The sequence below is a fragment of the Microtus oregoni genome, unplaced genomic scaffold (assembly GCF_018167655.1).
Source record: "Microtus oregoni isolate MIOR12 unplaced genomic scaffold, Mior012 000036F_ref0000092, whole genome shotgun sequence".
Taxonomy (NCBI): domain Eukaryota; kingdom Metazoa; phylum Chordata; class Mammalia; order Rodentia; family Cricetidae; genus Microtus; species Microtus oregoni.
Window position 1 is genome coordinate 360,720 of NW_024543095.1, and position 26,413 is coordinate 387,132.

Sequence of the window (26,413 nt, forward strand, 5' to 3'; positions counted from 1 at the left end):
TGTTTGGTTGGTTGGTTTTTCAAGACATGGTTTCTCTGTGTAACAGCCCTAGCTGTCCTGGAACTAGCTCTTGTAGACCAGGCTGGCCTTGAACTCACAAAGATATGCTTGCCTTTGCCTCTGCCTGCTGAGTGCTGGGATTAAATGCATGTGCCACCACCGCCTGGCTGAGGAAGAACTTCTTGCCTCATCTGTTTGGCCCATGTTTGTTCTTGCTCAGCCTTTTTTTTTTTTTAAACTACTTTACTTTTAAAAGGGAGGGGGGAAGGCATGGAGCATATGTGGAGGTCACAGGTCAACTGACAGGGGTCAGTTCTTTTTCTCCAGAGCGTGGCTTCCAGAAATTGAACTCAGGTCATCAGATTTGGTGACAAATTTAGCCACACAACTCCCTCTACCTTATTAAAGACAGACTTTCATGTAGACTAGGCTAGCATCAGCAAAGATGACCTTGGATTCCTGGTCCTCCTGCCTCTACATCCACAGTGCTGGGGTCAGAGGAGAGCACTATTATTCATTCCCAGTCTATGAGGTGCTGGGAATCAACGCAGGGGTCTCATGTGCTAGACAAGCACATTCCACGGACTGACTACGTCACCCTTGGATAGCCTGTTATGTCATCATAGGAGAGCAGCTGAAGAGGCAAGAGAAGGCTGCTGTGCCTGCCTTATGATGCGGACGCAAGAGTGTGTGATTCTGGTCCGCCACTATAGTAGAGATGCAATTTCAAGGATGCTAAAATTGCTTAGAAACTGAGACAAGCATGGACTGGAGATGTCTCAGTGGCTAAGGCAGCCTGCCATTCACTCATGAGGACTGGAGTTCAGAACCCAACCCTCACAACCATCTGTCCCATCACCCCAGCTCCAAGGGAATCAGCGCCCTCTTCTGGCCTCTATAGGCATGCACAGACACATGTGCATAATAATATTTACACGGACATGCACACAGATGCACACACAAACATACATAAATAAAAAGAAAAAAGTTAAGCTGGCTGTGGTGGTGCATGCCTTTAATCTCAGCACTTGGGAGGCAGAGGCAGGCAGATCTCAGTGAGTCTGAGGCCAGCCTGGTCTACAAAGCAAGAGTTCCAGGACAATCAGAGCTGTTACACAAAGAAACCCTGTCTTGAAAAAAAAAAAGTTGTGAGAAACAGATGTGGCTAGAAGAATCCACATGCCACAGATATCTGGAACACCAGTGAGCCAGTCTGTAGAGAAATCTTAGGACCGTTGGGAATCAACTCTGCTGACCACACAGTCTCATCCCAGACATGAGCAGTAGACTTTGGACTTTTCCTCTGTCCCCCACACAACTTGTCTTTTTGGGAGGTCCATCATACACTGGAATCGGACAAAGCTCTTTCATTATCGACATTCTTTATTTAGCCCTTCTCCCAGTGAGGGCACAGAGGTTTGAGGGTTCATAGGCCCTGTTCCGTGTGAGTAAGAAACGGTAAAGAGGATCTGGAGAGGGCGCCAAGCCAACAGCACTGAGGCTAGAGTGACGTTTCCGTGTACCATCTGTCTCCATCACAGTCCACGCCCCTGCGTTTGGAACAAATACACGGTGATGGGTCTTTATGAGGTGTCTAAAGGGTGGAGGCAGAGGCCCTGGTGCATGGGCTGTAGCCAGTCCACAGGACCACGGCTGATAGCGGGTCCAGGGATGAGGCTGAAGTCCAAAGGGAAACACAAACCTCAGGTGCACTCACATATTTCCCAAGCTGTCTTATGAGTAGGGTGTCATTGCCAATGGTGGAGATAAGAGAAGAGGGTGAGACCTGCCTCCCTAAGGGGCATTGCTAAGAAATGAGGCCAGCGCTAGAAGTTCTCGGTACACAAAGTCGCAACAAAGGAGGATTAGCTGGGCCACCAGCTCTTGGGACAGCAGTCACCTTGCTTGGTGAGGAGGGGCTTGGTGAAGCTGATCAGCAAGTGCCCAGGGACCCATCTGACATGGCAAGTAGCTAGGCATGCACTGGAAAAAGAGTTCTCAGGACATGCCTGCCACCACGGCCTGAGACCTCGCGTGGATAACAATGGGGAGGGCCTAGAGCTAAAGAAGAGTGGCAGAAGGCTCTGTGTGCACAGCCTTGGTGGCACCCTGAGGGCAGAGAGAGATGTTGCCCTTTCTAGGACTGATGTTGGCATGGACCGCTTTTAAGAACAGGAGTCAAGTCAGGGTCAATGTCAGGATTGGGCTACGTGCTTCTCTCTTCAGTGAGTTCAGTGGGCTGGGTGGCGGGGGACTCTCACTGACCCAGCACCTAATGGCAGAAACAGTTTCATTGGAACCTTATTAGGATAACCAACAAGAATTGAAGTACTATCTATGCTTTAAAGTATACAGACATATAGATATGTGTTATGTACACAGATGCACACGAATATCATAGATGATTATATATGATATATAATATGTGTGCGTGTGTATACGAGTGTAGGTTCCCATGCCATGGCCTGTGTGCAGAGATCAGAGGGCAATCTGCAGGAGTCCTTTCTCTCCACCACGTGGGTCCCAGAGGTCAAACTCGGGGAGTCAGGCTCGTGGCAGTCCCCTCACCTGCTGAGCCGTCTCATGGGCTTCTCTTCCCCGGTAGCCATTGCGGCTCCTCCATTCCATACCTCACTCTTCTGCATTTCCTTGTTAGTCATCGCTGTCTTCATTCTCTATTCTAACCGTGCACTGTGCTCCTGGGGTGGAATTACAACATGCTCACATATCTACAGTAACAACCGTTCCAGAAAACCCTTCCCTTACCGTCACCCATTCGCACTGCCAGGTGGCATAGTGTGAACTTCGACCAACATCCCATTTTATACTTTTAACTATCAGGGGTGGGAACAGTCTCAAACAATTTATTCCCCCAGCTTCAAGGCTGAGGATCGCACCCAGGGCCCAGCATATGGAAGATCCTGGGTGCCATCCCCAGCCTTGGGGGCCCAGCACATGGAAGGCCCCGGTGCCATCCCCAGCCTTGGGGGCCTAGCATGTGGAAGACCCTGGGTGCCATCCGCAGCCTTGGGGGCCCAGCACGTGGAAGGCCCTGGGTGCCATCCGCAGCCTTGAGGCTGGGGGAATAAATTGTTTGAGACTGTTCCCACCTCCCTACCTGCTCTGGTGGGCTGAGTACAGACGTTTCTCTGATGCTTCCTGTGAACTTCCTCAGGTGGTGGCGTAAGATATCCACAGCAAAAGCAGCAGCAGCAGCAGCAGCAACAGCAAGTCAAGAGGTAGCAAAGGATGACGAGTGTCTACAAGACAGGGGAGAGGCCATGGCACCCTGTTCCTTTTGTAGCTCCCTGCAGGTCCTCCAGCCATCCTCACGCCCAGAAAGTGAGAACAGAGGCATCTGTCTAGAGAGGAAGGCAGCCCTTCCCCCTTCCTTACTCTATTGACACAGACAGAATCATACTATGTAGCCCAGGCTACCCAGTGCCTCCCAAGGGCTGAGCTCAGAGGCATGAGCCACCGCAGCTGGCTTTATCTTATGTGTGGGTGTTCTGCCTTCATGTATGTCTGTGCACCATGTGCTTGCCTGGTGCCCGCAGAATCCAGACGATAGCTCCGGGACGGGAGTTACAGGATGTTGTGAGCTACCATGTGAGTGCTGGGAATCGCACCCAGGTCCTCTAAAAGAGCATCAAACACTCCCACTGTGAGCCATCTCTCCAGCCCCCGCCTCCAACTCCTTTCTTACTTTGAGGGACTAGGAAGATGACGATACCTTGAACCAACAGCTGTTCGCAATAAAATAGTATCTGACGCCTTCTTCACCAAAATGATCAAATAGGTATATTCCCAGTGAGCCATGCTGGTCGTAGATTTTCTTTTTGGTAGGGTCACTGAGTACAGCATGGGCTGTGTTGATCTCTTTGAAGAATTCTGCTGCTTGAGTGTCCCCTGGATTCTTGTCGGGGTGATACTGCAAGGCCAGTTTCCTACCCAGGCGATACCCAAAGGACAGTGGGGGAGGTGTAGGAAGTGGCCAAGAAGGGAAGGTTAGGAGGATTGGCAGAGTGGGATCTTTAGATGATGCATGGGGTATATGAGAGGTACACAGGACGGAGACAAGGTCACATCTGAAGAAGGGGTGGCCTTCTTTGGTCCCCAAATAAAAGCTTCTTAGGATTAAAAAAAAAAAAGGTCTGCTGAGGTAAAGGGATTGAGGAGAAATACCAGGGTTGAGTAAATGGCAGGGTCTGAACCTGTAGGCTTTTTTGATCTCTTCAGGCCGGGCACCTTTCTTTAGTTCCAGTACTGTGTAGAGGCTTGTTCCAGTCTTGGACAGTCTCCGGGGTGTATCATCTCCTTGAGGCATGCTCTGGGCCAAAAGGAGGAACATTACAAGACAACAGTCTATGGCTACTGTGACTGGAATCGGAAGAATGCAGAAAGGTAACGAGGATCCGTCTTCTCTTCGCATTTCCCATAAACCGCCCTCCACCTGCCCAAGCTGGTAGCTGGGTTTGAAAGACCAGGATAACCCAACCATTAAATAGGGGGTGGATGAGAAATGGAGAAAAGTAACAACAGGCGGGAAAGAACTAGCCAGACCAGAGCCCGCTAGCTGCAGGTCAGGTTCAGGTCCAGGATCCCAGGAGGGCCTAGGCCAAGGATGCTTGCCCCTCAGTCTCTGGCCATCTCACCTCTACCCTTCAGAAAGCCCACTGTGGTGAAAGCAGGATGGCTCCCTGGACGGAGCGAAGCGTACAGGAGCTGCTGCAGGGGACAAACTCGGAGGGATCCAGAACAGGATCCAACAGAGTTGGGGCAGAGGCTTGGGAGGCCCGTGGGCCCCAGGAGGATCCAGGAAACTTGGGAACTTCGGGTGTGTTGGGACAGCCTAGCCTTGTGTTGACTCCCGACCTGGCTCTTTACCTCAGAATTGGTCTATTAAGCCAGGTAGGCTTCACACAAGCTTCCTTCCTTCTGGTGGGCGTGAAGCTTCATATTGCTGCCGGGGGCCTTGGACAACTGCGCTTGCGCACTTTGTAGGAGCAGCGAGTCGTTTTCTGGTGCCCCCAGCGGGACTGAGTGGAGAGCCCATATTGGGCCTGGGACTTATTTCGCTCCAGAAGCCTGACCCTCGTGCCCAGGGCTGGGCGTTACTTCCAACCCCCAGGGCAGAGGCACAGCCTTCCACATCACCCCTCTTCTCCAGGGAGAGGCCATGACCACCGGGATCACTGTCATGGCTCTTCAGCTCACTCATGGAAACACTACCGGCTTGGTGACCTGGCGGAGGAGAGGTAGGTGAGGACTATATTTCCAGATTTCCTCAGAGTCTTCACTTGGTCCTTTTTATTTCCCTTACATCTAGAAACTTCTCTACAAACATTGAGACTTACCTCAAATGTCAGTGTTCCGGGAAATCTGTCCTTCACACACAAACGCCCCCCCCCCCCCGCCCCCGTTGTCCCCACCTTGCCCATTAAGGCACTATCAGACTGTAACTGTTAGTTGGCACAGCTTTTAAAATCCTTTCCAAAAGCTATTCACCCATGCGTCCATAAGGAGAAACCGACATGTAATTATGTAATCTAGATTTCATATTGAGTTATTATTGATAGTATACTAACCCTTTTCATGAGAATGCTTGAACACATTTCTGATTTTTGTCCAAGGGTAGAGTAGTGGAAATGGAAGGATGGCTGAATGGGGCCTTGGGTGCTTCTGGTCTTCAACCAGGGGAGAGCAGACTCCACAAGGGGTTTCCAGGGTTCAGGGCAGGAGAACACACTTGGCCTCCGGCCAGCCAGCCCTTCAAGGTGTTGCTGTGGCTTCCTAAGGTCTGAGAAGTCCTGGTAGGGAGGGTGGGGTTTGGAGAGGGTGTTCCATAGGGTCTCCGCTGCTCTGGAATTAAGGTGGTAACTTTGGGAGAATAGATTCTGGCAACCTCTTTGGGGCTGTAGACAATCTGGGCCTTAGGGAGGCAGTGACCCATCTTGGTGCCTGAGCTGGAGGCACGGAACATTGGCTGGATTTTAGTGATTGGAGGCCTGCAAACTTGAGGGGCCCGGCCTGGGAGAGTGTGTCCATAACTTGAGCTTCTGGGGTCTGGGTTGTAGGCGGTTGCCTCAGGACGACCTCTCCTTGAGGACTTGCTTCCTGCCGTTTTTTTTGGTGGTAGCAAATGCAAGGCTTTGGCCTGGCCCCGAGACACGTGGAGGCCGAAGCCAATACCTATGCGGAGAGGCCCAGACTCCTGGCCCTGAGCACAGGGCAGTAGTTGAGGGAAGGCAAGAAGCCTTGCCCCCATCTTGTACTTGGGGGTGGGGCAAGACCGGGTGTGGGGCTGGAGGCACTGTAGACAAATGGGATACTCCACGACTGGGGCCTGGCCGGGTGTGGATGTGCCGAGCCACAGGCGCTGCAGAAGCAGTAGCTGGAGATCTGTTGCAATTCTGCGGCGCCCCACACGGACGGCTAGGGCTTGGGCGAGGGCCATTCGGTCCTTGAACTCTGCAGGGTCCACCTTGCTTGCCTTGCATCCCCCTGCCACCCCAAGGGACCTGGTGTTTTTGGATTGAGGACACCGCCATGTTTGTTTGTTACTGGAAATCCCTCCAGAAGGGGGGCTGGGGCTGGGGGACGTGGCTGGGGAACTATGGATGCCCTGGAGCTGGGGAGGAGACTGGCAAGAGTGAGGAGAGGAATTTTGTACCTGGGAAAGAGAAGAGTGATGGGAAAGAGGAGGGGAGGCGCCCAGCTGGTAGTTGAGGGGAGGGGATGAGTGTCCTGAAGGAAGACAAGGGTAGTTCTGGTGAAAGAAAGTGGGGGAACTCGGGAGGGAGGAAGAGAATGGGAGGGGAATAAAGTCAGAATTTGAGTCGAGAGGAAGAGTAGAAACGAGGCCCAGGAGAGTGGGGCTGTGGCGGAGAAGAGAAGGAAAAATAGGCTGGCCTGTGAGATGGCAAAGGTAGGTGGGGAGGAGGGAGGGACTGATGGGGGGAGAGAGATGCTAAGTTGGATGGAGGGCAGTCAGCAAACTGTCAGAGGACCCGAGGGGGACACCCTGGGGGTACTGTGTTCTGTAGCAGCACCTGGTCCTTGTTTTGAGGCAACATTGCCTTGAATCCAGGAAAAAAAGTGGGCGGGGCCACAAGACTAGTTAGAGACCTTCCTAGTTGGTGACTGCCTTCTGCCACAGCAGTGTGGCCGCTGCCTAGTTTCACTGCAGCTGTCAGCAGCAGGCCAAGGGAACACGAAGCCTCTTCTGCTTGTCTCTCGCGCGTGCTCAGTCCGGAGCCTGCATCTATGCTTGGCTCTTCACTTTTTCTTAGCCATTCGCTAGAGATGTACGGAAATGGGGAATGAGAGTTGTCCCTTGGGAGCCGAGGGGCAACCCTAACTCTGTGGCTGGAACCGAGAAGACGACCTAGTCTGGAAGACCTGCAGAGAAAAAGACAGAGATCAGGATGTTGGAACGATCGGTCCACTTCTGGACTCTGCTCCAGGCACTCAGTTCCAGTGTGAACTTATCACAACCCTAAATGTGAGGTCTTCGGGTGTAGTTCAGCTGGTAGAGCCAGCGCTTGCCTAGCATGCATGAAGTCCTGGGGTTGATCTCCAAGAGCACATAAGCATGGCATGTTGGGTAAAGCTTGTATCCCCAGCAGGGACACAAGGAGATCAAGACCAACCTGGGTTACAGGCATCTGTCTCAACATAACAGCAAAGACACTAGCTGTTTGTCACCTTTGAGGTCAGAAAACCTGACGGATGCTCTAGAGAAGGGTAAAGCAGCTGAGCAGATCAGAAGGATGGAGGCAAGGATGGAGATGGGAAAGGAATGGAGATCATAGGCAGTTTTACCAATGTGGATTCCTTCTGCTGTTTCCAAGACACTTCCTCAAAAAGGGAAGAGAAAGCAGAGTCACAAAACAGTCTCCTCTGCCTCCAGCCTCTGACCCCTACACAGACTCTTACCCCGAATTCCACTCCTAGTGGTGCCTCAAGGCCTCTGTCTGGCAGAGCTCTTCTGTGGTGCAGGGTTTTGTCCCTCTATCCCTGACACACAGATTTTGTAAGCATCCTGACTTCCTGGCATGCTGGCTCCCCTGGCCACTTGTCACCCTTCACAGTGGGTGTCCCTCTCACTCAACCTGGCCTTGACAGAGGTGACTGTCAGACCCAGTGGCAGCAACAGTAGGGTCAGCAGGTAAATGGCTCCCAGAGACTGAAGCTTTGCCTAAGGGGCGGCATTGCTGCCCCCAGTAGGAGCTGAGGGGCTCATTCCCTGGAAGCGGCTTTCTCTGGTATCAAAAGCCTATGTCACAGAGGTCATAGTGTGCCCACAGAAGCCAGAGGAGGGTGTTAGGTCTCCTGGAACTAGGGTTGCAGTTGTGAGCTGCCATATGGGTGCTGAGAATTGAACCTGAACTCGCAGGAGCAGCAGCTAGCGAACCACTCAGCCATCTCTCCAGTCCTGGAGCCTTCTGGTCTGTACATGGGATTTCTTTGTTTGCCTGTGAATGAGTTGTTCGCCATGTCTTTCCCAATGAGGAAAATGGGCTGCTGTGTGTCCACCCAGGCATGCCCTGAGAAATGGGCCCAGTGACCTCTTCTTTGATTCCAGTTATGTGTCCACAGACTAGAATTAAACCAGAAAAGGGCCTTGCAGAGGTCTCTAAGCAGCTCAGATACTGGGATGTGTGGCACTTTCTGTCCTTGACCTTCCTTTTCCCTCCAACCTTGTTGAGAGACCGTATCCTATAGCCCTTGAATCCACCCTGTGGGCACAGTAGGACACAGACACAAGTCTCAGGGTTAGACTTTATTGGATACAGTGAAGGCTGAATGGGGCCTTGGGTGCTTCTGGTCTTCAACCAGGGGAGAGCAGACTCCACAAGGGGTTTCCAGGGTTCAGGGCAGGAGAACACACTTGGCCTCCGGCCAGCCAGCCCTTCAAGGTGTTGCTGTGGCTTCCTAAGGTCTGAGAAGTCCTGGTAGGGAGGGTGGGGTTTGGAGAGGGTGTTCCATAGGGTCTCCGCTGCTCTGGAATTAAGGTGGTAACTTTGGGAGAATAGATTCTGGCAACCTCTTTGGGGCTGTAGACAATCTGGGCCTTAGGGAGGCAGTGACCCATCTTGGTGCCTGAGCTGGAGGCACGGAACATTGGCTGGATTTTAGTGATTGGAGGCCTGCAAACTTGAGGGGCCCGGCCTGGGAGAGTGTGTCCATAACTTGAGCTTCTGGGGTCTGGGTTGTAGGCGGTTGCCTCAGGACGACCTCTCCTTGAGGACTTGCTTCCTGCCGTTTTTTTTGGTGGTAGCAAATGCAAGGCTTTGGCCTGGCCCCGAGACACGTGGAGGCCGAAGCCAATACCTATGCGGAGAGGCCCAGACTCCTGGCCCTGAGCACAGGGCAGTAGTTGAGGGAAGGCAAGAAGCCTTGCCCCCATCTTGTACTTGGGGGTGGGGCAAGACCGGGTGCGGGGCTGGAGGCACTGTAGACAAATGGGATACTCCACGACTGGGGCCTGGCCGGGTGTGGATGTGCCGAGCCACAGGCGCTGCAGAAGCAGTAGCTGGAGATCTGTTGCAATTCTGCGGCGCCCCACACGGACGGCTAGGGCTTGGGCGAGGGCCATTCGGTCCTTGAACTCTGCAGGGTCCACCTTGCTTGCCTTGCATCCCCCTGCCACCCCAAGGGACCTGGTGTTTTTGGATTGAGGACACCGCCATGTTTGTTTGTTACTGGAAATCCCTCCAGAAGGGGGGCTGGGGCTGGGGGACGTGGCTGGGGAACTATGGATGCCCTGGAGCTGGGGAGGAGACTGGCAAGAGTGAGGAGAGGAATTTTGTACCTGGGAAAGAGAAGAGTGATGGGAAAGAGGAGGGGAGGCGCCCAGCTGGTAGTTGAGGGGAGGGGATGAGTGTCCTGAAGGAAGACAAGGGTAGTTCTGGTGAAAGAAAGTGGGGGAACTCGGGAGGGAGGAAGAGAATGGGAGGGGAATAAAGTCAGAATTTGAGTCGAGAGGAAGAGTAGAAACGAGGCCCAGGAGAGTGGGGCTGTGGCGGAGAAGAGAAGGAAAAATAGGCTGGCCTGTGAGATGGCAAAGGTAGGTGGGGAGGAGGGAGGGACTGATGGGGGGAGAGAGATGCTAAGTTGGATGGAGGGCAGTCAGCAAACTGTCAGAGGACCCGAGGGGGACACCCTGGGGGTACTGTGTTCTGTAGCAGCACCTGGTCCTTGTTTTGAGGCAACATTGCCTTGAATCCAGGAAAAAAAGTGGGCGGGGCCACAAGACTAGTTAGAGACCTTCCTAGTTGGTGACTGCCTTCTGCCACAGCAGTGTGGCCGCTGCCTAGTTTCACTGCAGCTGTCAGCAGCAGGCCAAGGGAACACGAAGCCTCTTCTGCTTGTCTCTCGCGCGTGCTCAGTCCGGAGCCTGCATCTATGCTTGGCTCTTCACTTTTTCTTAGCCATTCGCTAGAGTTGTACGGAAATGGGGAATGAGAGTTGTCCCTTGGGAGCCGAGGGGCAACCCTAACTCTGTGGCTGGAACCGAGAAGACGACCCAGTCTGGAAGACCTGCAGAGAAAAAGACAGAGATCAGGATGTTGGAACGATCGGTCCACTTCTGGACTCTGCTCCAGGCACTCAGTTCCAGTGTGAACTTATCACAACCCTAAATGTGAGGTCTTCGGGTGTAGTTCAGCTGGTAGAGCCAGCGCTTGCCTAGCATGCATGAAGTCCTGGGGTTGATCTCCAAGAGCACATAAGCATGGCATGTTGGGTAAAGCTTGTATCCCCAGCAGGGACACAAGGATATCAAGACCAACCTGGGTTACAGGCATCTGTCTCAACATAACAGCAAAGACATTAGCTGTTTGTCACCTTTGAGGTCAGAAAACCTGGCGGATGCTCTAGAGAAGGGTAAAGCAGCGGAGCAGATCAGAAGGATGGAGGCAAGGATGGAGATGGGAAAGGAATGGAGATCATAGGCAGTTTTACCAATGTGGATTCATTCTGCTGTTTCCAAGACACTTCCTCAAAAAGGGAAGAGAAAGCAGAGTCACAAAACAGTCTCCTCTGCCTCCAGCCTCTGACCCCTACACAGACTCTTACCCCGAATTCCACTCCTAGTGGTGCCTCAAGGCCTCTGTCTGGCAGAGCTCTTCTGTGGTGCAGGGTTTTGTCCCTCTATCCCTGACACACAGATTTTGTAAGCATCCTGACTTCCTGGCATGCTGGCTCCCCTGGCCACTTGTCACCCTTCACAGTGGGTGTCCCTCTCACTCAACCTGGCCTTGACAGAGGTGACTGTCAGACCCAGTGGCAGCAACAGTAGGGTCAGCAGGTAAATGGCTCCCAGAGACTGAAGCTTTGCCTAAGGGGCGGCATTGCTGCCCCCAGTAGGAGCTGAGGGGCTCATTCCCTGGAAGCGGCTTTCTCTGGTATCAAAAGCCTATGTCACAGAGGTCATAGTGTGCCCACAGAAGCCAGAGGAGGGTGTTAGGTCTCCTGGAACTAGGGTTGCAGTTGTGAGCTGCCATATGGGTGCTGAGAATTGAACCTGAACTCGCAGGAGCAGCAGCTAGCGAACCACTCAGCCATCTCTCCAGTCCTGGAGCCTTCTGGTCTGTACATGGGATTTCTTTGTTTGCCTGTGAATGAGTTGTTCGCCATGTCTTTCCCAATGAGGAAAATGGGCTGCTGTGTGTCCACCCAGGCATGCCCTGAGAAATGGGCCCAGTGACCTCTTCTTTGATTCCAGTTATGTGTCCACAGACTAGAATTAAACCAGAAAAGGGCCTTGCAGAGGTCTCTAAGCAGCTCAGATACTGGGATGTGTGGCACTTTCTGTCCTTGACCTTCCTTTTCCCTCCAACCTTGTTGAGAGACCGTATCCTATAGCCCTTGAATCCACCCTGTGGGCACAGTAGGACACAGACACAAGTCTCAGGGTTAGACTTTATTGGATACAGTGAAGGCTGAATGGGGCCTTGGGTGCTTCTGGTCTTCAACCAGGGGAGAGCAGACTCCACAAGGGGTTTCCAGGGTTCAGGGCAGGAGAACACACTTGGCCTCCGGCCAGCCAGCCCTTCAAGGTGTTGCTGTGGCTTCCTAAGGTCTGAGAAGTCCTGGTAGGGAGGGTGGGGTTTGGAGAGGGTGTTCCATAGGGTCTCCGCTGCTCTGGAATTAAGGTGGTAACTTTGGGAGAATAGATTCTGGCAACCTCTTTGGGGCTGTAGACAATCTGGGCCTTAGGGAGGCAGCGACCCATCTTGGTGCCTGAGCTGGAGGCACGGAACATTGGCTGGATTTTAGTGATTGGAGGCCTGCAAACTTGAGGGGCCCGGCCTGGGAGAGTGTGTCCATAACTTGAGCTTCTGGGGTCTGGGTTGTAGGCGGTTGCCTCAGGACGACCTCTCCTTGAGGACTTGCTTCCTGCCGTTTTTTTTGGTGGTAGCAAATGCAAGGCTTTGGCCTGGCCCCGAGACACGTGGAGGCCGAAGCCAATACCTATGCGGAGAGGCCCAGACTCCTGGCCCTGAGCACAGGGCAGTAGTTGAGGGAAGGCAAGAAGCCTTGCCCCCATCTTGTACTTGGGGGTGGGGCAAGACCGGGTGCGGGGCTGGAGGCACTGTAGACAAATGGGATACTCCACGACTGGGGCCTGGCCGGGTGTGGATGTGCCGAGCCACAGGCGCTGCAGAAGCAGTAGCTGGAGATCTGTTGCAATTCTGCGGCGCCCCACACGGACGGCTAGGGCTTGGGCGAGGGCCATTCGGTCCTTGAACTCTGCAGGGTCCACCTTGCTTGCCTTGCATCCCCCTGCCACCCCAAGGGACCTGGTGTTTTTGGATTGAGGACACCGCCATGTTTGTTTGTTACTGGAAATCCCTCCAGAAGGGGGGCTGGGGCTGGGGGACGTGGCTGGGGAACTATGGATGCCCTGGAGCTGGGGAGGAGACTGGCAAGAGTGAGGAGAGGAATTTTGTACCTGGGAAAGAGAAGAGTGATGGGAAAGAGGAGGGGAGGCGCCCAGCTGGTAGTTGAGGGGAGGGGATGAGTGTCCTGAAGGAAGACAAGGGTAGTTCTGGTGAAAGAAAGTGGGGGAACTCGGGAGGGAGGAAGAGAATGGGAGGGGAATAAAGTCAGAATTTGAGTCGAGAGGAAGAGTAGAAACGAGGCCCAGGAGAGTGGGGCTGTGGCGGAGAAGAGAAGGAAAAATAGGCTGGCCTGTGAGATGGCAAAGGTAGGTGGGGAGGAGGGAGGGACTGATGGGGGGAGAGAGATGCTAAGTTGGATGGAGGGCAGTCAGCAAACTGTCAGAGGACCCGAGGGGGACACCCTGGGGGTACTGTGTTCTGTAGCAGCACCTGGTCCTTGTTTTGAGGCAACATTGCCTTGAATCCAGGAAAAAAAGTGGGCGGGGCCACAAGACTAGTTAGAGACCTTCCTAGTTGGTGACTGCCTTCTGCCACAGCAGTGTGGCCGCTGCCTAGTTTCACTGCAGCTGTCAGCAGCAGGCCAAGGGAACACGAAGCCTCTTCTGCTTGTCTCTCGCGCGTGCTCAGTCCGGAGCCTGCATCTATGCTTGGCTCTTCACTTTTTCTTAGCCATTCGCTAGAGTTGTACGGAAATGGGGAATGAGAGTTGTCCCTTGGGAGCCGAGGGGCAACCCTAACTCTGTGGCTGGAACCGAGAAGACGACCCAGTCTGGAAGACCTGCAGAGAAAAAGACAGAGATCAGGATGTTGGAACGATCGGTCCACTTCTGGACTCTGCTCCAGGCACTCAGTTCCAGTGTGAACTTATCACAACCCTAAATGTGAGGTCTTCGGGTGTAGTTCAGCTGGTAGAGCCAGCGCTTGCCTAGCATGCATGAAGTCCTGGGGTTGATCTCCAAGAGCACATAAGCATGGCATGTTGGGTAAAGCTTGTATCCCCAGCAGGGACACAAGGAGATCAAGACCAACCTGGGTTACAGGCATCTGTCTCAACATAACAGCAAAGACACTAGCTGTTTGTCACCTTTGAGGTCAGAAAACCTGGCGGATGCTCTAGAGAAGGGTAAAGCAGCGGAGCAGATCAGAAGGATGGAGGCAAGGATGGAGATGGGAAAGGAATGGAGATCATAGGCAGTTTTACCAATGTGGATTCATTCTGCTGTTTCCAAGACACTTCCTCAAAAAGGGAAGAGAAAGCAGAGTCACAAAACAGTCTCCTCTGCCTCCAGCCTCTGACCCCTACACAGACTCTTACCCCGAATTCCACTCCTAGTGGTGCCTCAAGGCCTCTGTCTGGCAGAGCTCTTCTGTGGTGCAGGGTTTTGTCCCTCTATCCCTGACACACAGATTTTGTAAGCATCCTGACTTCCTGGCATGCTGGCTCCCCTGGCCACTTGTCACCCTTCACAGTGGGTGTCCCTCTCACTCAACCTGGCCTTGACAGAGGTGACTGTCAGACCCAGTGGCAGCAACAGTAGGGTCAGCAGGTAAATGGCTCCCAGAGACTGAAGCTTTGCCTAAGGGGCGGCATTGCTGCCCCCAGTAGGAGCTGAGGGGCTCATTCCCTGGAAGCGGCTTTCTCTGGTATCAAAAGCCTATGTCACAGAGGTCATAGTGTGCCCACAGAAGCCAGAGGAGGGTGTTAGGTCTCCTGGAACTAGGGTTGCAGTTGTGAGCTGCCATATGGGTGCTGAGAATTGAACCTGAACTCGCAGGAGCAGCAGCTAGCGAACCACTCAGCCATCTCTCCAGTCCTGGAGCCTTCTGGTCTGTACATGGGATTTCTTTGTTTGCCTGTGAATGAGTTGTTCGCCATGTCTTTCCCAATGAGGAAAATGGGCTGCTGTGTGTCCACCCAGGCATGCCCTGAGAAATGGGCCCAGTGACCTCTTCTTTGATTCCAGTTATGTGTCCACAGACTAGAATTAAACCAGAAAAGGGCCTTGCAGAGGTCTCTAAGCAGCTCAGATACTGGGATGTGTGGCACTTTCTGTCCTTGACCTTCCTTTTCCCTCCAACCTTGTTGAGAGACCGTATCCTATAGCCCTTGAATCCACCCTGTGGGCACAGTAGGACACAGACACAAGTCTCAGGGTTAGACTTTATTGGATACAGTGAAGGCTGAATGGGGCCTTGGGTGCTTCTGGTCTTCAACCAGGGGAGAGCAGACTCCACAAGGGGTTTCCAGGGTTCAGGGCAGGAGAACACACTTGGCCTCCGGCCAGCCAGCCCTTCAAGGTGTTGCTGTGGCTTCCTAAGGTCTGAGAAGTCCTGGTAGGGAGGGTGGGGTTTGGAGAGGGTGTTCCATAGGGTCTCCGCTGCTCTGGAATTAAGGTGGTAACTTTGGGAGAATAGATTCTGGCAACCTCTTTGGGGCTGTAGACAATCTGGGCCTTAGGGAGGCAGTGACCCATCTTGGTGCCTGAGCTGGAGGCACGGAACATTGGCTGGATTTTAGTGATTGGAGGCCTGCAAACTTGAGGGGCCCGGCCTGGGAGAGTGTGTCCATAACTTGAGCTTCTGGGGTCTGGGTTGTAGGCGGTTGCCTCAGGACGACCTCTCCTTGAGGACTTGCTTCCTGCCGTTTTTTTTGGTGGTAGCAAATGCAAGGCTTTGGCCTGGCCCCGAGACACGTGGAGGCCGAAGCCAATACCTATGCGGAGAGGCCCAGACTCCTGGCCCTGAGCACAGGGCAGTAGTTGAGGGAAGGCAAGAAGCCTTGCCCCCATCTTGTACTTGGGGGTGGGGCAAGACCGGGTGCGGGGCTGGAGGCACTGTAGACAAATGGGATACTCCACGACTGGGGCCTGGCCGGGTGTGGATGTGCCGAGCCACAGGCGCTGCAGAAGCAGTAGCTGGAGATCTGTTGCAATTCTGCGGCGCCCCACACGGACGGCTAGGGCTTGGGCGAGGGCCATTCGGTCCTTGAACTCTGCAGGGTCCACCTTGCTTGCCTTGCATCCCCCTGCCACCCCAAGGGACCTGGTGTTTTTGGATTGAGGACACCGCCATGTTTGTTTGTTACTGGAAATCCCTCCAGAAGGGGGGCTGGGGCTGGGGGACGTGGCTGGGGAACTATGGATGCCCTGGAGCTGGGGAGGAGACTGGCAAGAGTGAGGAGAGGAATTTTGTACCTGGGAAAGAGAAGAGTGATGGGAAAGAGGAGGGGAGGCGCCCAGCTGGTAGTTGAGGGGAGGGGATGAGTGTCCTGAAGGAAGACAAGGGTAGTTCTGGTGAAAGAAAGTGGGGGAACTCGGGAGGGAGGAAGAGAATGGGAGGGGAATAAAGTCAGAATTTGAGTCGAGAGGAAGAGTAGAAACGAGGCCCAGGAGAGTGGGGCTGTGGCGGAGAAGAGAAGGAAAAATAGGCTGGCCTGTGAGATGGCAAAGGTAGGTGGGGAGGAGGGAGGGACTGATGGGGGGAGAGAGATGCTAAGTTGGATGGAGGGCAGTCAGCAAACTGTCAGAGGACCCGAGGGGGACACCCTGGGGGTACTGTGTTCTGTAGCAGCACCTGGTCCTTGTTTTGAGGCAACATTGCCTTGAATCCAGGAAAAAAAGTGGGCGGGGCCACAAGACTAGTTAGAGACCTTCCTAGTTGGTGACTGCCTTCTGCCACAGCAGTGTGGCCGCTGCCTAGTTTCACTGCAGCTGTCAGCAGCAGGCCAAGGGAACACGAAGCCTCTTCTGCTTGTCTCTCGCGCGTGCTCAGTCCGGAGCCTGCATCTATGCTTGGCTCTTCACTTTTTCTTAGCCATTCGCTAGAGTTGTACGGAAATGGGGAATGAGAGTTGTCCCTTGGGAGCCGAGGGGCAACCCTAACTCTGTGGCTGGAACCGAGAAGACGACCCAGTCTGGAAGACCTGCAGAGAAAAAGACAGAGATCAGGATGTTGGAACGATCGGTCCACTTCTGGACTCTGCTCCAGGCACTCAGTTCCAGTGTGAACTTATCACAACCCTAAATGTGAGGTCTTCGGGTGTAGTTCAGCTGGTAGAGCCAGCGCTTGCCTAGCATGCATGAAGTCCTGGGGTTGATCTCCAAGAGCACATAAGCATGGCATGTTGGGTAAAGCTTGTATCCCCAGCAGGGACACAAGGAGATCAAGACCAACCTGGGTTACAGGCATCTGTCTCAACATAACAGCAAAGACACTAGCTGTTTGTCACCTTTGAGGTCAGAAAACCTGGCGGATGCTCTAGAGAAGGGTAAAGCAGCTGAGCAGATCAGAAGGATGGAGGCAAGGATGGAGATGGGAAAGGAATGGAGATCATAGGCAGTTTTACCAATGTGGATTCCTTCTGCTGTTTCCAAGACACTTCCTCAAAAAGGGAAGAGAAAGCAGAGTCACAAAACAGTCTCCTCTGCCTCCAGCCTCTGACCCCTACACAGACTCTTACCCCGAATTCCACTCCTAGTGGTGCCTCAAGGCCTCTGTCTGGCAGAGCTCTTCTGTGGTGCAGGGTTTTGTCCCTCTATCCCTGACACACAGATTTTGTAAGCATCCTGACTTCCTGGCATGCTGGCTCCCCTGGCCACTTGTCACTCTTCACAGTGGGTGTCCCTCTCACTCAACCTGGCCTTGACAGAGGTGACTGTCAGACCCAGTGGCAGCAACAGTAGGGTCAGCAGGTAAATGGCTCCCAGAGACTGAAGCTTTGCCTAAGGGCGGCATTGTTGCCCCCAGTAGGAGCTGAGGGGCTCATTCCCTGGAAGCGGCTTTCTCTGGTATCAAAAGCCTATGTCACAGAGGTCATAGTGTGCCCACAGAAGCCAGAGGAGGGTGTTAGGTCTCCTGGAACTAGGGTTGCAGTTGTGAGCTGCCATATGGGTGCTGAGAATTGAACCTGAACTCGCAGGAGCAGCAGCTAGCGAACCACTCAGCCATCTCTCCAGTCCTGGAGCCTTCTGGTCTGTACATGGGATTTCTTTGTTTGCCTGTGAATGAGTTGTTCGCCATGTCTTTCCCAATGAGGAAAATGGGCTGCTGTGTGTCCACCCAGGCATGCCCTGAGAAATGGGCCCAGTGACCTCTTCTTTGATTCCAGTTATGTGTCCACAGACTAGAATTAAACCAGAAAAGGGCCTTGCAGAGGTCTCTAAGCAGCTCAGATACTGGGATGTGTGGCACTTTCTGTCCTTGACCTTCCTTTTCCCTCCAACCTTGTTGAGAGACCGTATCCTATAGCCCTTGAATCCACCCTGTGGGCACAGTAGGACACAGACACAAGTCTCAGGGTTAGACTTTATTGGATACAGTGAAGGCTGAATGGGGCCTTGGGTGCTTCTGGTCTTCAACCAGGGGAGAGCAGACGCCACAAGGGGTTTCCAGGGTTCAGGGCAGGAGAACACACTTGGCCTCCGGCCAGCCAGCCCTTCAAGGTGTTGCTGTGGCTTCCTAAGGTCTGAGAAGTCCTGGTAGGGAGGGTGGGGTTTGGAGAGGGTGTTCCATAGGGTCTCCGCTGCTCTGGAATTAAGGTGGTAACTTTGGGAGAATAGATTCTGGCAACCTCTTTGGGGCTGTAGACAATCTGGGCCTTAGGGAGGCAGTGACCCATCTTGGTGCCTGAGCTGGAGGCACGGAACATTGGCTGGATTTTAGTGATTGGAGGCCTGCAAACTTGAGGGGCCCGGCCTGGGAGAGTGTGTCCATAACTTGAGCTTCTGGGGTCTGGGTTGTAGGCGGTTGCCTCAGGACGACCTCTCCTTGAGGACTTGCTTCCTGCCGTTTTTTTTGGTGGTAGCAAATGCAAGGCTTTGGCCTGGCCCCGAGACACGTGGAGGCCGAAGCCAATACCTATGCGGAGAGGCCCAGACTCCTGGCCCTGAGCACAGGGCAGTAGTTGAGGGAAGGCAAGAAGCCTTGCCCCCATCTTGTACTTGGGGGTGGGGCAAGACCGGGTGCGGGGCTGGAGGCACTGTAGACAAATGGGATACTCCACGACTGGGGCCTGGCCGGGTGTGGATGTGCCGAGCCACAGGCGCTGCAGAAGCAGTAGCTGGAGATCTGTTGCAATTCTGCGGCGCCCCACACGGACGGCTAGGGCTTGGGCGAGGGCCATTCGGTCCTTGAACTCTGCAGGGTCCACCTTGCTTGCCTTGCATCCCCCTGCCACCCCAAGGGACCTGGTGTTTTTGGATTGAGGACACCGCCATGTTTGTTTGTTACTGGAAATCCCTCCAGAAGGGGGGCTGGGGCTGGGGGACATGGCTGGGGAACTATGGATGCCCTGGAGCTGGGGAGGAGACTGGCAAGAGTGAGGAGAGGAATTTTGTACCTGGGAAAGAGAAGAGTGATGGGAAAGAGGAGGGGAGGCGCCCAGCTGGTAGTTGAGGGGAGGGGATGAGTGTCCTGAAGGAAGACAAGGGTAGTTCTGGTGAAAGAAAGTGGGGGAACTCGGGAGGGAGGAAGAGAATGGGAGGGGAATAAAGTCAGAATTTGAGTCGAGAGGAAGAGTAGAAACGAGGCCCAGGAGAGTGGGGCTGTGGCGGAGAAGAGAAGGAAAAATAGGCTGGCCTGTGAGATGGCAAAGGTAGGTGGGGAGGAGGGAGGGACTGATGGGGGGAGAGAGATGCTAAGTTGGATGGAGGGCAGTCAGCAAACTGTCAGAGGACCCGAGGGGGACACCCTGGGGGTACTGTGTTCTGTAGCAGCACCTGGTCCTTGTTTTGAGGCAACATTGCCTTGAATCCAGGAAAAAAAGTGGGCGGGGCCACAAGACTAGTTAGAGACCTTCCTAGTTGGTGACTGCCTTCTGCCACAGCAGTGTGGCCGCTGCCTAGTTTCACTGCAGCTGTCAGCAGCAGGCCAAGGGAACACGAAGCCTCTTCTGCTTGTCTCTCGCGCGTGCTCAGTCCGGAGCCTGCATCTATGCTTGGCTCTTCACTTTTTCTTAGCCATTCGCTAGAGATGTACGGAAATGGGGAATGAGAGTTGTCCCTTGGGAGCCGAGGGGCAACCCTAACTCTGTGGCTGGAACCGAGAAGACGACCCAGTCTGGAAGACCTGCAGAGAAAAAGACAGAGATCAGGATGTTGGAACGATCGGTCCACTTCTGGACTCTGCTCCAGGCACTCAGTTCCAGTGTGAACTTATCACAACCCTAAATGTGAGGTCTTCGGGTGTAGTTCAGCTGGTAGAGCCAGCGCTTGCCTAGCATGCATGAAGTCCTGGGGTTGATCTCCAAGAGCACATAAGCATGGCATGTTGGGTAAAGCTTGTATCCCCAGCAGGGACACAAGGAGATCAAGACCAACCTGGGTTACAGGCATCTGTCTCAACATAACAGCAAAGACACTAGCTGTTTGTCACCTTTGAGGTCAGAAAACCTGGCGGATGCTCTAGAGAAGGGTAAAGCAGCGGAGCAGATCAGAAGGATGGAGGCAAGGATGGAGATGGGAAAGGAATGGAGATCATAGGCAGTTTTACCAATGTGGATTCCTTCTGCTGTTTCCAAGACACTTCCTCAAAAAGGGAAGAGAAAGCAGAGTCACAAAACAGTCTCCTCTGCCTCCAGCCTCTGACCCCTACACAGACTCTTACCCCGAATTCCACTCCTAGTGGTGCCTCAAGACCTCTGTCTGGCAGAGCTCTTCTGTGGTGCAGGGTTTTGTCCCTCTATCCCTGACACACAGATTTTGTAAGCATCCTGACTTCCTGGCATGCTGGCTCCCCTGGCCACTTGTCACCCTTCACAGTGGGTGTCCCTCTCACTCAACCTGGCCTTGACAGAGGTGACTGTCAGACCCAGTGGCAGCAACAGTAGGGTCAGCAGGTAAATGGCTCCCAGAGACTGAAGCTTTGCCTAAGGGCGGCATTGTTGCCCCCAGTAGGAGCTGAGGGGCTCATTCCCTGGAAGCGGCTTTCTCTGGTATCAAAAGCCTATGTCACAGAGGTCATAGTGTGCCCACAGAAGCCAGAGGAGGGTGTTAGGTCTCCTGGAACTAGGGTTGCAGTTGTGAGCTGCCATATGGGTGCTGAGAATTGTACCTGAACTCGCAGGAGCAGCAGCTAGCGAACCACTCAGCCATCTCTCCAGTCCTGGAGCCTTCTGGTCTGTACATGGGATTTCTTTGTTTGCCTGTGAATGAGTTGTTCGCCATGTCTTTCCCAATGAGGAAAATGGGCTGCTGTGTGTCCACCCAGGCATGCCCTGAGAAATGGGCCCAGTGACCTCTTCTTTGATTCCAGTTATGTGTCCACAGACTAGAATTAAACCAGAAAAGGGCCTTGCAGAGGTCTCTAAGCAGCTCAGATACTGGGATGTGTGGCACTTTCTGTCCTTGACCTTCCTTTTCCCTCCAACCTTGTTGAGAGACCGTATCCTATAGCCCTTGAATCCACCCTGTGGGCACAGTAGGACACAGACACAAGTCTCAGGGTTAGACTTTATTGGATACAGTGAAGGCTGAATGGGGCCTTGGGTGCTTCTGGTCTTCAACCAGGGGAGAGCAGACTCCACAAGGGGTTTCCAGGGTTCAGGGCAGGAGAACACACTTGGCCTCCGGCCAGCCAGCCCTTCAAGGTGTTGCTGTGGCTTCCTAAGGTCTGAGAAGTCCTGGTAGGGAGGGTGGGGTTTGGAGAGGGTGTTCCATAGGGTCTCCGCTGCTCTGGAATTAAGGTGGTAACTTTGGGAGAATAGATTCTGGCAACCTCTTTGGGGCTGTAGACAATCTGGGCCTTAGGGAGGCAGTGACCCATCTTGGTGCCTGAGCTGGAGGCACGGAACATTGGCTGGATTTTAGTGATTGGAGGCCTGCAAACTTGAGGGGCCCGGCCTGGGAGAGTGTGTCCATAACTTGAGCTTCTGGGCTCTGGGTTGTAGGCGGTTGCCTCAGGACGACCTCTCCTTGAGGACTTGCTTCCTGCCGTTTTTTTTGGTGGTAGCAAATGCAAGGCTTTGGCCTGGCCCCGAGACAAGTGGAGGCCGAAGCCAATACCTATGCGGAGAGGCCCAGTCTCCTGGCCCTGAGCACAGGGCAGTAGTTGAGGGAAGGCAAGAAGCCTTGCCCCCATCTTGTACTTGGGGGTGGGGCAAGACCAGGTGCGGGGCTGGAGGCACTGTAGACAAATGGGATACTCCACGACTGGGGCCTGGCCGGGTGTGGATGTGCCGAGCCACAGGCGCTGCAGAAGCAGTGGCTGGAGATATGTTGCAATTCTGCGGCGCCCCACATGGACGGCTAGGGCTTGGGCGAGGGCCATTCGGTCCTTGAACTCTGCAGGGTCCACCTTGCTTGCCTTGCATCCCCCTGCCACCCCAAGGGACCTGGTGTTTTTGGATTGAGGACACCGCCATGTTTGTTTGTTACTGGAAATCCCTCCAGAAGGGGGGCTGGGGCTGGGGGACGTGGCTGGGGAACTATGGATGCCCTGGAGCTGGGGAGGAGACTGGCAAGAGTGAGGAGAGGAATTTTGTACCTGGGAAAGAGAAGAGTGATGGGAAAGAGGAGGGGAGGCGCCCAGCTGGTAGTTGAGGGGAGGGGATGAGTGTCCTGAAGGAAGACAAGGGTAGTTCTGGTGAAAGAAAGTGGGGGAACTCGGGAGGGAGGAAGAGAATGGGAGGGGAATAAAGTCAGAATTTGAGTCGAGAGGAAGAGTAGAAACGAGGCCCAGGAGAGTGGGGCTGTGGCGGAGAAGAGAAGGAAAAATAGGCTGGCCTGTGAGATGGCAAAGGTAGGTGGGGAGGAGGGAGGGACTGATGGGGGGAGAGAGATGCTAAGTTGGATGGAGGGCAGTCAGCAAACTGTCAGAGGACCCGAGGGGGACACCCTGGGGGTACTGTGTTCTGTAGCAGCACCTGGTCCTTGTTTTGAGGCAACATTGCCTTGAATCCAGGAAAAAAAGTGGGCGGGGCCACAAGACTAGTTAGAGACCTTCCTAGTTGGTGACTGCCTTCTGCCACAGCAGTGTGGCCGCTGCCTAGTTTCACTGCAGCTGTCAGCAGCAGGCCAAGGGAACACGAAGCCTCTTCTGCTTGTCTCTCGCGCGTGCTCAGTCCGGAGCCTGCATCTATGCTTGGCTCTTCACTTTTTCTTAGCCATTCGCTAGAGATGTACGGAAATGGGGAATGAGAGTTGTCCCTTGGGAGCCGAGGGGCAACCCTAACTCTGTGGCTGGAACCGAGAAGACGACCCAGTCTGGAAGACCTGCAGAGAAAAAGACAGAGATCAGGATGTTGGAACGATCGGTCCACTTCTGGACTCTGCTCCAGGCACTCAGTTCCAGTGTGAACTTATCACAACCCTAAATGTGAGGTCTTCGGGTGTAGTTCAGCTGGTAGAGCCAGCGCTTGCCTAGCATGCATGAAGTCCTGGGGTTGATCTCCAAGAGCACATAAGCATGGCATGTTGGGTAAAGCTTGTATCCCCAGCAGGGACACAAGGAGATCAAGACCAACCTGGGTTACAGGCATCTGTCTCAACATAACAGCAAAGACACTAGCTGTTTGTCACCTTTGAGGTCAGAAAACCTGGCGGATGCTCTAGAGAAGGGTAAAGCAGCTGAGCAGATCAGAAGGATGGAGGCAAGGATGGAGATGGGAAAGGAATGGAGATCATAGGCAGTTTTACCAATGTGGATTCATTCTGCTGTTTCCAAGACACTTCCTCAAAAAGGGAAGAGAAAGCAGAGTCACAAAACAGTCTCCTCTGCCTCCAGCCTCTGACCCCTACACAGACTCTTACCCCGAATTCCACTCCTAGTGGTGCCTCAAGGCCTCTGTCTGGCAGAGCTCTTCTGTGGTGCAGGGTTTTGTCCCTCTATCCCTGACACACAGATTTTGTAAGCATCCTGACTTCCTGGCATGCTGGCTCCCCTGGTCACTTGTCACCCTTCACAGTGGGTGTCCCTCTCACTCAACCTGGCCTTGACAGAGGTGACTGTCAGACCCAGTTTCAGCAACAGTAGGGTCAGCAGGTAAATGGCTCCCAGAGACTGAAGCTTTGCCTAAGGGGCGGCATTGCTGCCCCCAGTAGGAGCTGAGGGGCTCATTCCCTGGAAGCGGCTTTCTCTGGTATCAAAAGCCTATGTCACAGAGGTCATAGTGTGCCCACAGAAGCCAGAGGAGGGTGTTAGGTCTCCTGGAACTAGGGTTGCAGTTGTGAGCTGCCATATGGGTGCTGAGAATTGAACCTGAACTCGCAGGAGCAGCAGCTAGCGAACCACTCAGCCATCTCTCCAGTCCTGGAGCCTTCTGGTCTGTACATGGGATTTCTTTGTTTGCCTGTGAATGAGTTGTTCGCCATGTCTTTCCCAATGAGGAAAATGGGCTGCTGTGTGTCCACCCAGGCATGCCCTGAGAAATGGGCCCAGTGACCTCTTCTTTGATTCCAGTTATGTGTCCACAGACTAGAATTAAACCAGAAAAGGGCCTTGCAGAGGTCTCTAAGCAGCTCAGATACTGGGATGTGTGGCACTTTCTGTCCTTGACCTTCCTTTTCCCTCCAACCTTGTTGAGAGACCGTATCCTATAGCCCTTGAATCCACCCTGTGGGCACAGTAGGACACAGACACAAGTCTCAGGGTTAGACTTTATTGGATACAGTGAAGGCTGAATGGGGCCTTGGGTGCTTCTGGTCTTCAACCAGGGGAGAGCAGACTCCACAAGGGGTTTCCAGGGTTCAGGGCAGGAGAACACACTTGGCCTCCAGCCAGCCAGCCCTTCAAGGTGTTGCTGTGGCTTCCTAAGGTCTGAGAAGTCCTGGTAGGGAGGGTGGGGTTTGGAGAGGGTGTTCCATAGGGTCTCCGCTGCTCTGGAATTAAGGTGGTAACTTTGGGAGAATAGATTCTGGCAACCTCTTTGGGGCTGTAGACAATCTGGGCCTTAGGGAGGCAGTGACCCATCTTGGTGCCTGAGCTGGAGGCACGGAACATTGGCTGGATTTTAGTGATTGGAGGCCTGCAAACTTGAGGGGCCCGGCCTGGGAGAGTGTGTCCATAACTTGAGCTTCTGGGGTCTGGGTTGTAGGCGGTTGCCTCAGGACGACCTCTCCTTGAGGACTTGCTTCCTGCCGTTTTTTTTGGTGGTAGCAAATGCAAGGCTTTGGCCTGGCCCCGAGACACGTGGAGGCCGAAGCCAATACCTATGCGGAGAGGCCCAGACTCCTGGCCCTGAGCACAGGGCAGTAGTTGAGGGAAGGCAAGAAGCCTTGCCCCCATCTTGTACTTGGGGGTGGGGCAAGACCGGGTGCGGGGCTGGAGGCACTGTAGACAAATGGGATACTCCACGACTGGGGCCTGGCCGGGTGTGGATGTGCCGAGCCACAGGCGCTGCAGAAGCAGTAGCTGGAGATCTGTTGCAATTCTGCGGCGCCCCACACGGACGGCTAGGGCTTGGGCGAGGGCCATTCGGTCCTTGAACTCTGCAGGGTCCACCTTGCTTGCCTTGCATCCCCCTGCCACCCCAAGGGACCTGGTGTTTTTGGATTGAGGACACCGCCATGTTTGTTTGTTACTGGAAATCCCTCCAGAAGGGGGGCTGGGGCTGGGGGACGTGGCTGGGGAACTATGGATGCCCTGGAGCTGGGGAGGAGACTGGCAAGAGTGAGGAGAGGAATTTTGTACCTGGGAAAGAGAAGAGTGATGGGAAAGAGGAGGGGAGGCGCCCAGCTGGTAGTTGAGGGGAGGGGATGAGTGTCCTGAAGGAAGACAAGGGTAGTTCTGGTGAAAGAAAGTGGGGGAACTCGGGAGGGAGGAAGAGAATGGGAGGGGAATAAAGTCAGAATTTGAGTCGAGAGGAAGAGTAGAAACGAGGCCCAGGAGAGTGGGGCTGTGGCGGAGAAGAGAAGGAAAAATAGGCTGGCCTGTGAGATGGCAAAGGTAGGTGGGGAGGAGGGAGGGACTGATGGGGGGAGAGAGATGCTAAGTTGGATGGAGGGCAGTCAGCAAACTGTCAGAGGACCCGAGGGGGACACCCTGGGGGTACTGTGTTCTGTAGCAGCACCTGGTCCTTGTTTTGAGGCAACATTGCCTTGAATCCAGGAAAAAAAGTGGGCGGGGCCACAAGACTAGTTAGAGACCTTCCTAGTTGGTGACTGCCTTCTGCCACAGCAGTGTGGCCGCTGCCTAGTTTCACTGCAGCTGTCAGCAGCAGGCCAAGGGAACACGAAGCCTCTTCTGCTTGTCTCTCGCGCGTGCTCAGTCCGGAGCCTGCATCTATGCTTGGCTCTTCACTTTTTCTTAGCCATTCGCTAGAGATGTACGGAAATGGGGAATGAGAGTTGTCCCTTGGGAGCCGAGGGGCAACCCTAACTCTGTGGCTGGAACCGAGAAGACGACCCAGTCTGGAAGACCTGCAGAGAAAAAGACAGAGATCAGGATGTTGGAACGATCGGTCCACTTCTGGACTCTGCTCCAGGCACTCAGTTCCAGTGTGAACTTATCACAACCCTAAATGTGAGGTCTTCGGGTGTAGTTCAGCTGGTAGAGCCAGCGCTTGCCTA

The 26,413-nt window shown here is 53.9% G+C and overlaps 1 protein-coding gene and 7 pseudogenes across 1 annotated transcript; all 8 read right to left on the reverse strand.

Moving 5' to 3' along the window:
* Positions 1–1,594: 1,594 nt before the first annotated feature.
* LOC121432810 (dnaJ homolog subfamily C member 5G-like) lies at positions 1,595–4,327 on the reverse strand. The gene is made up of 4 exons (XM_041630958.1): positions 4,215–4,327; positions 3,734–3,947; positions 3,119–3,260; positions 1,595–1,677 (listed from the first exon to the last, which is right to left on the reverse strand). The coding sequence occupies exons 1-4, from the start codon at positions 4,325–4,327 to the stop codon at positions 1,595–1,597; spliced, it is 552 nt and encodes a 183-aa protein (XP_041486892.1).
* Positions 4,328–5,689: 1,362 nt separating this feature from the next.
* On the reverse strand, positions 5,690–7,076 carry LOC121432811 (annotated as a pseudogene).
* A 1,936-nt stretch (positions 7,077–9,012) lies between these two features.
* LOC121432812 lies at positions 9,013–10,220 on the reverse strand (annotated as a pseudogene).
* Positions 10,221–12,156: 1,936 nt separating this feature from the next.
* Positions 12,157–13,364, reverse strand: LOC121432813 (annotated as a pseudogene).
* Positions 13,365–15,300: 1,936 nt separating this feature from the next.
* On the reverse strand, positions 15,301–16,508 carry LOC121432814 (annotated as a pseudogene).
* Positions 16,509–18,264: 1,756 nt separating this feature from the next.
* LOC121432815 lies at positions 18,265–19,651 on the reverse strand (annotated as a pseudogene).
* Positions 19,652–21,407: 1,756 nt separating this feature from the next.
* On the reverse strand, positions 21,408–22,794 carry LOC121432816 (annotated as a pseudogene).
* Positions 22,795–24,730: 1,936 nt separating this feature from the next.
* LOC121432817 lies at positions 24,731–25,938 on the reverse strand (annotated as a pseudogene).
* Positions 25,939–26,413: the final 475 nt, after the last annotated feature.

Bases quoted from the DNA above. Each gene is read 5' to 3' on its own strand.
- LOC121432810 (XM_041630958.1), bottom strand. From the start codon at position 4,327: ATGCCTCAAGGAGATGATACACCCCGGAGACTGTCCAAGACTGGAACA. The intron at 3,261-3,733 runs GTATCGTCATCT...CCTGTCTTGTAG, and splicing joins CGAACAGCTGTTGGTTCAAG to ACACTCGTCATCCTTTGCTA. The intron at 1,678-3,118 runs GTAGGGAGGTGG...TTTGGACTTCAG, and splicing joins TACTCAGCCCACCAGAGCAG to CCTCATCCCTGGACCCGCTA.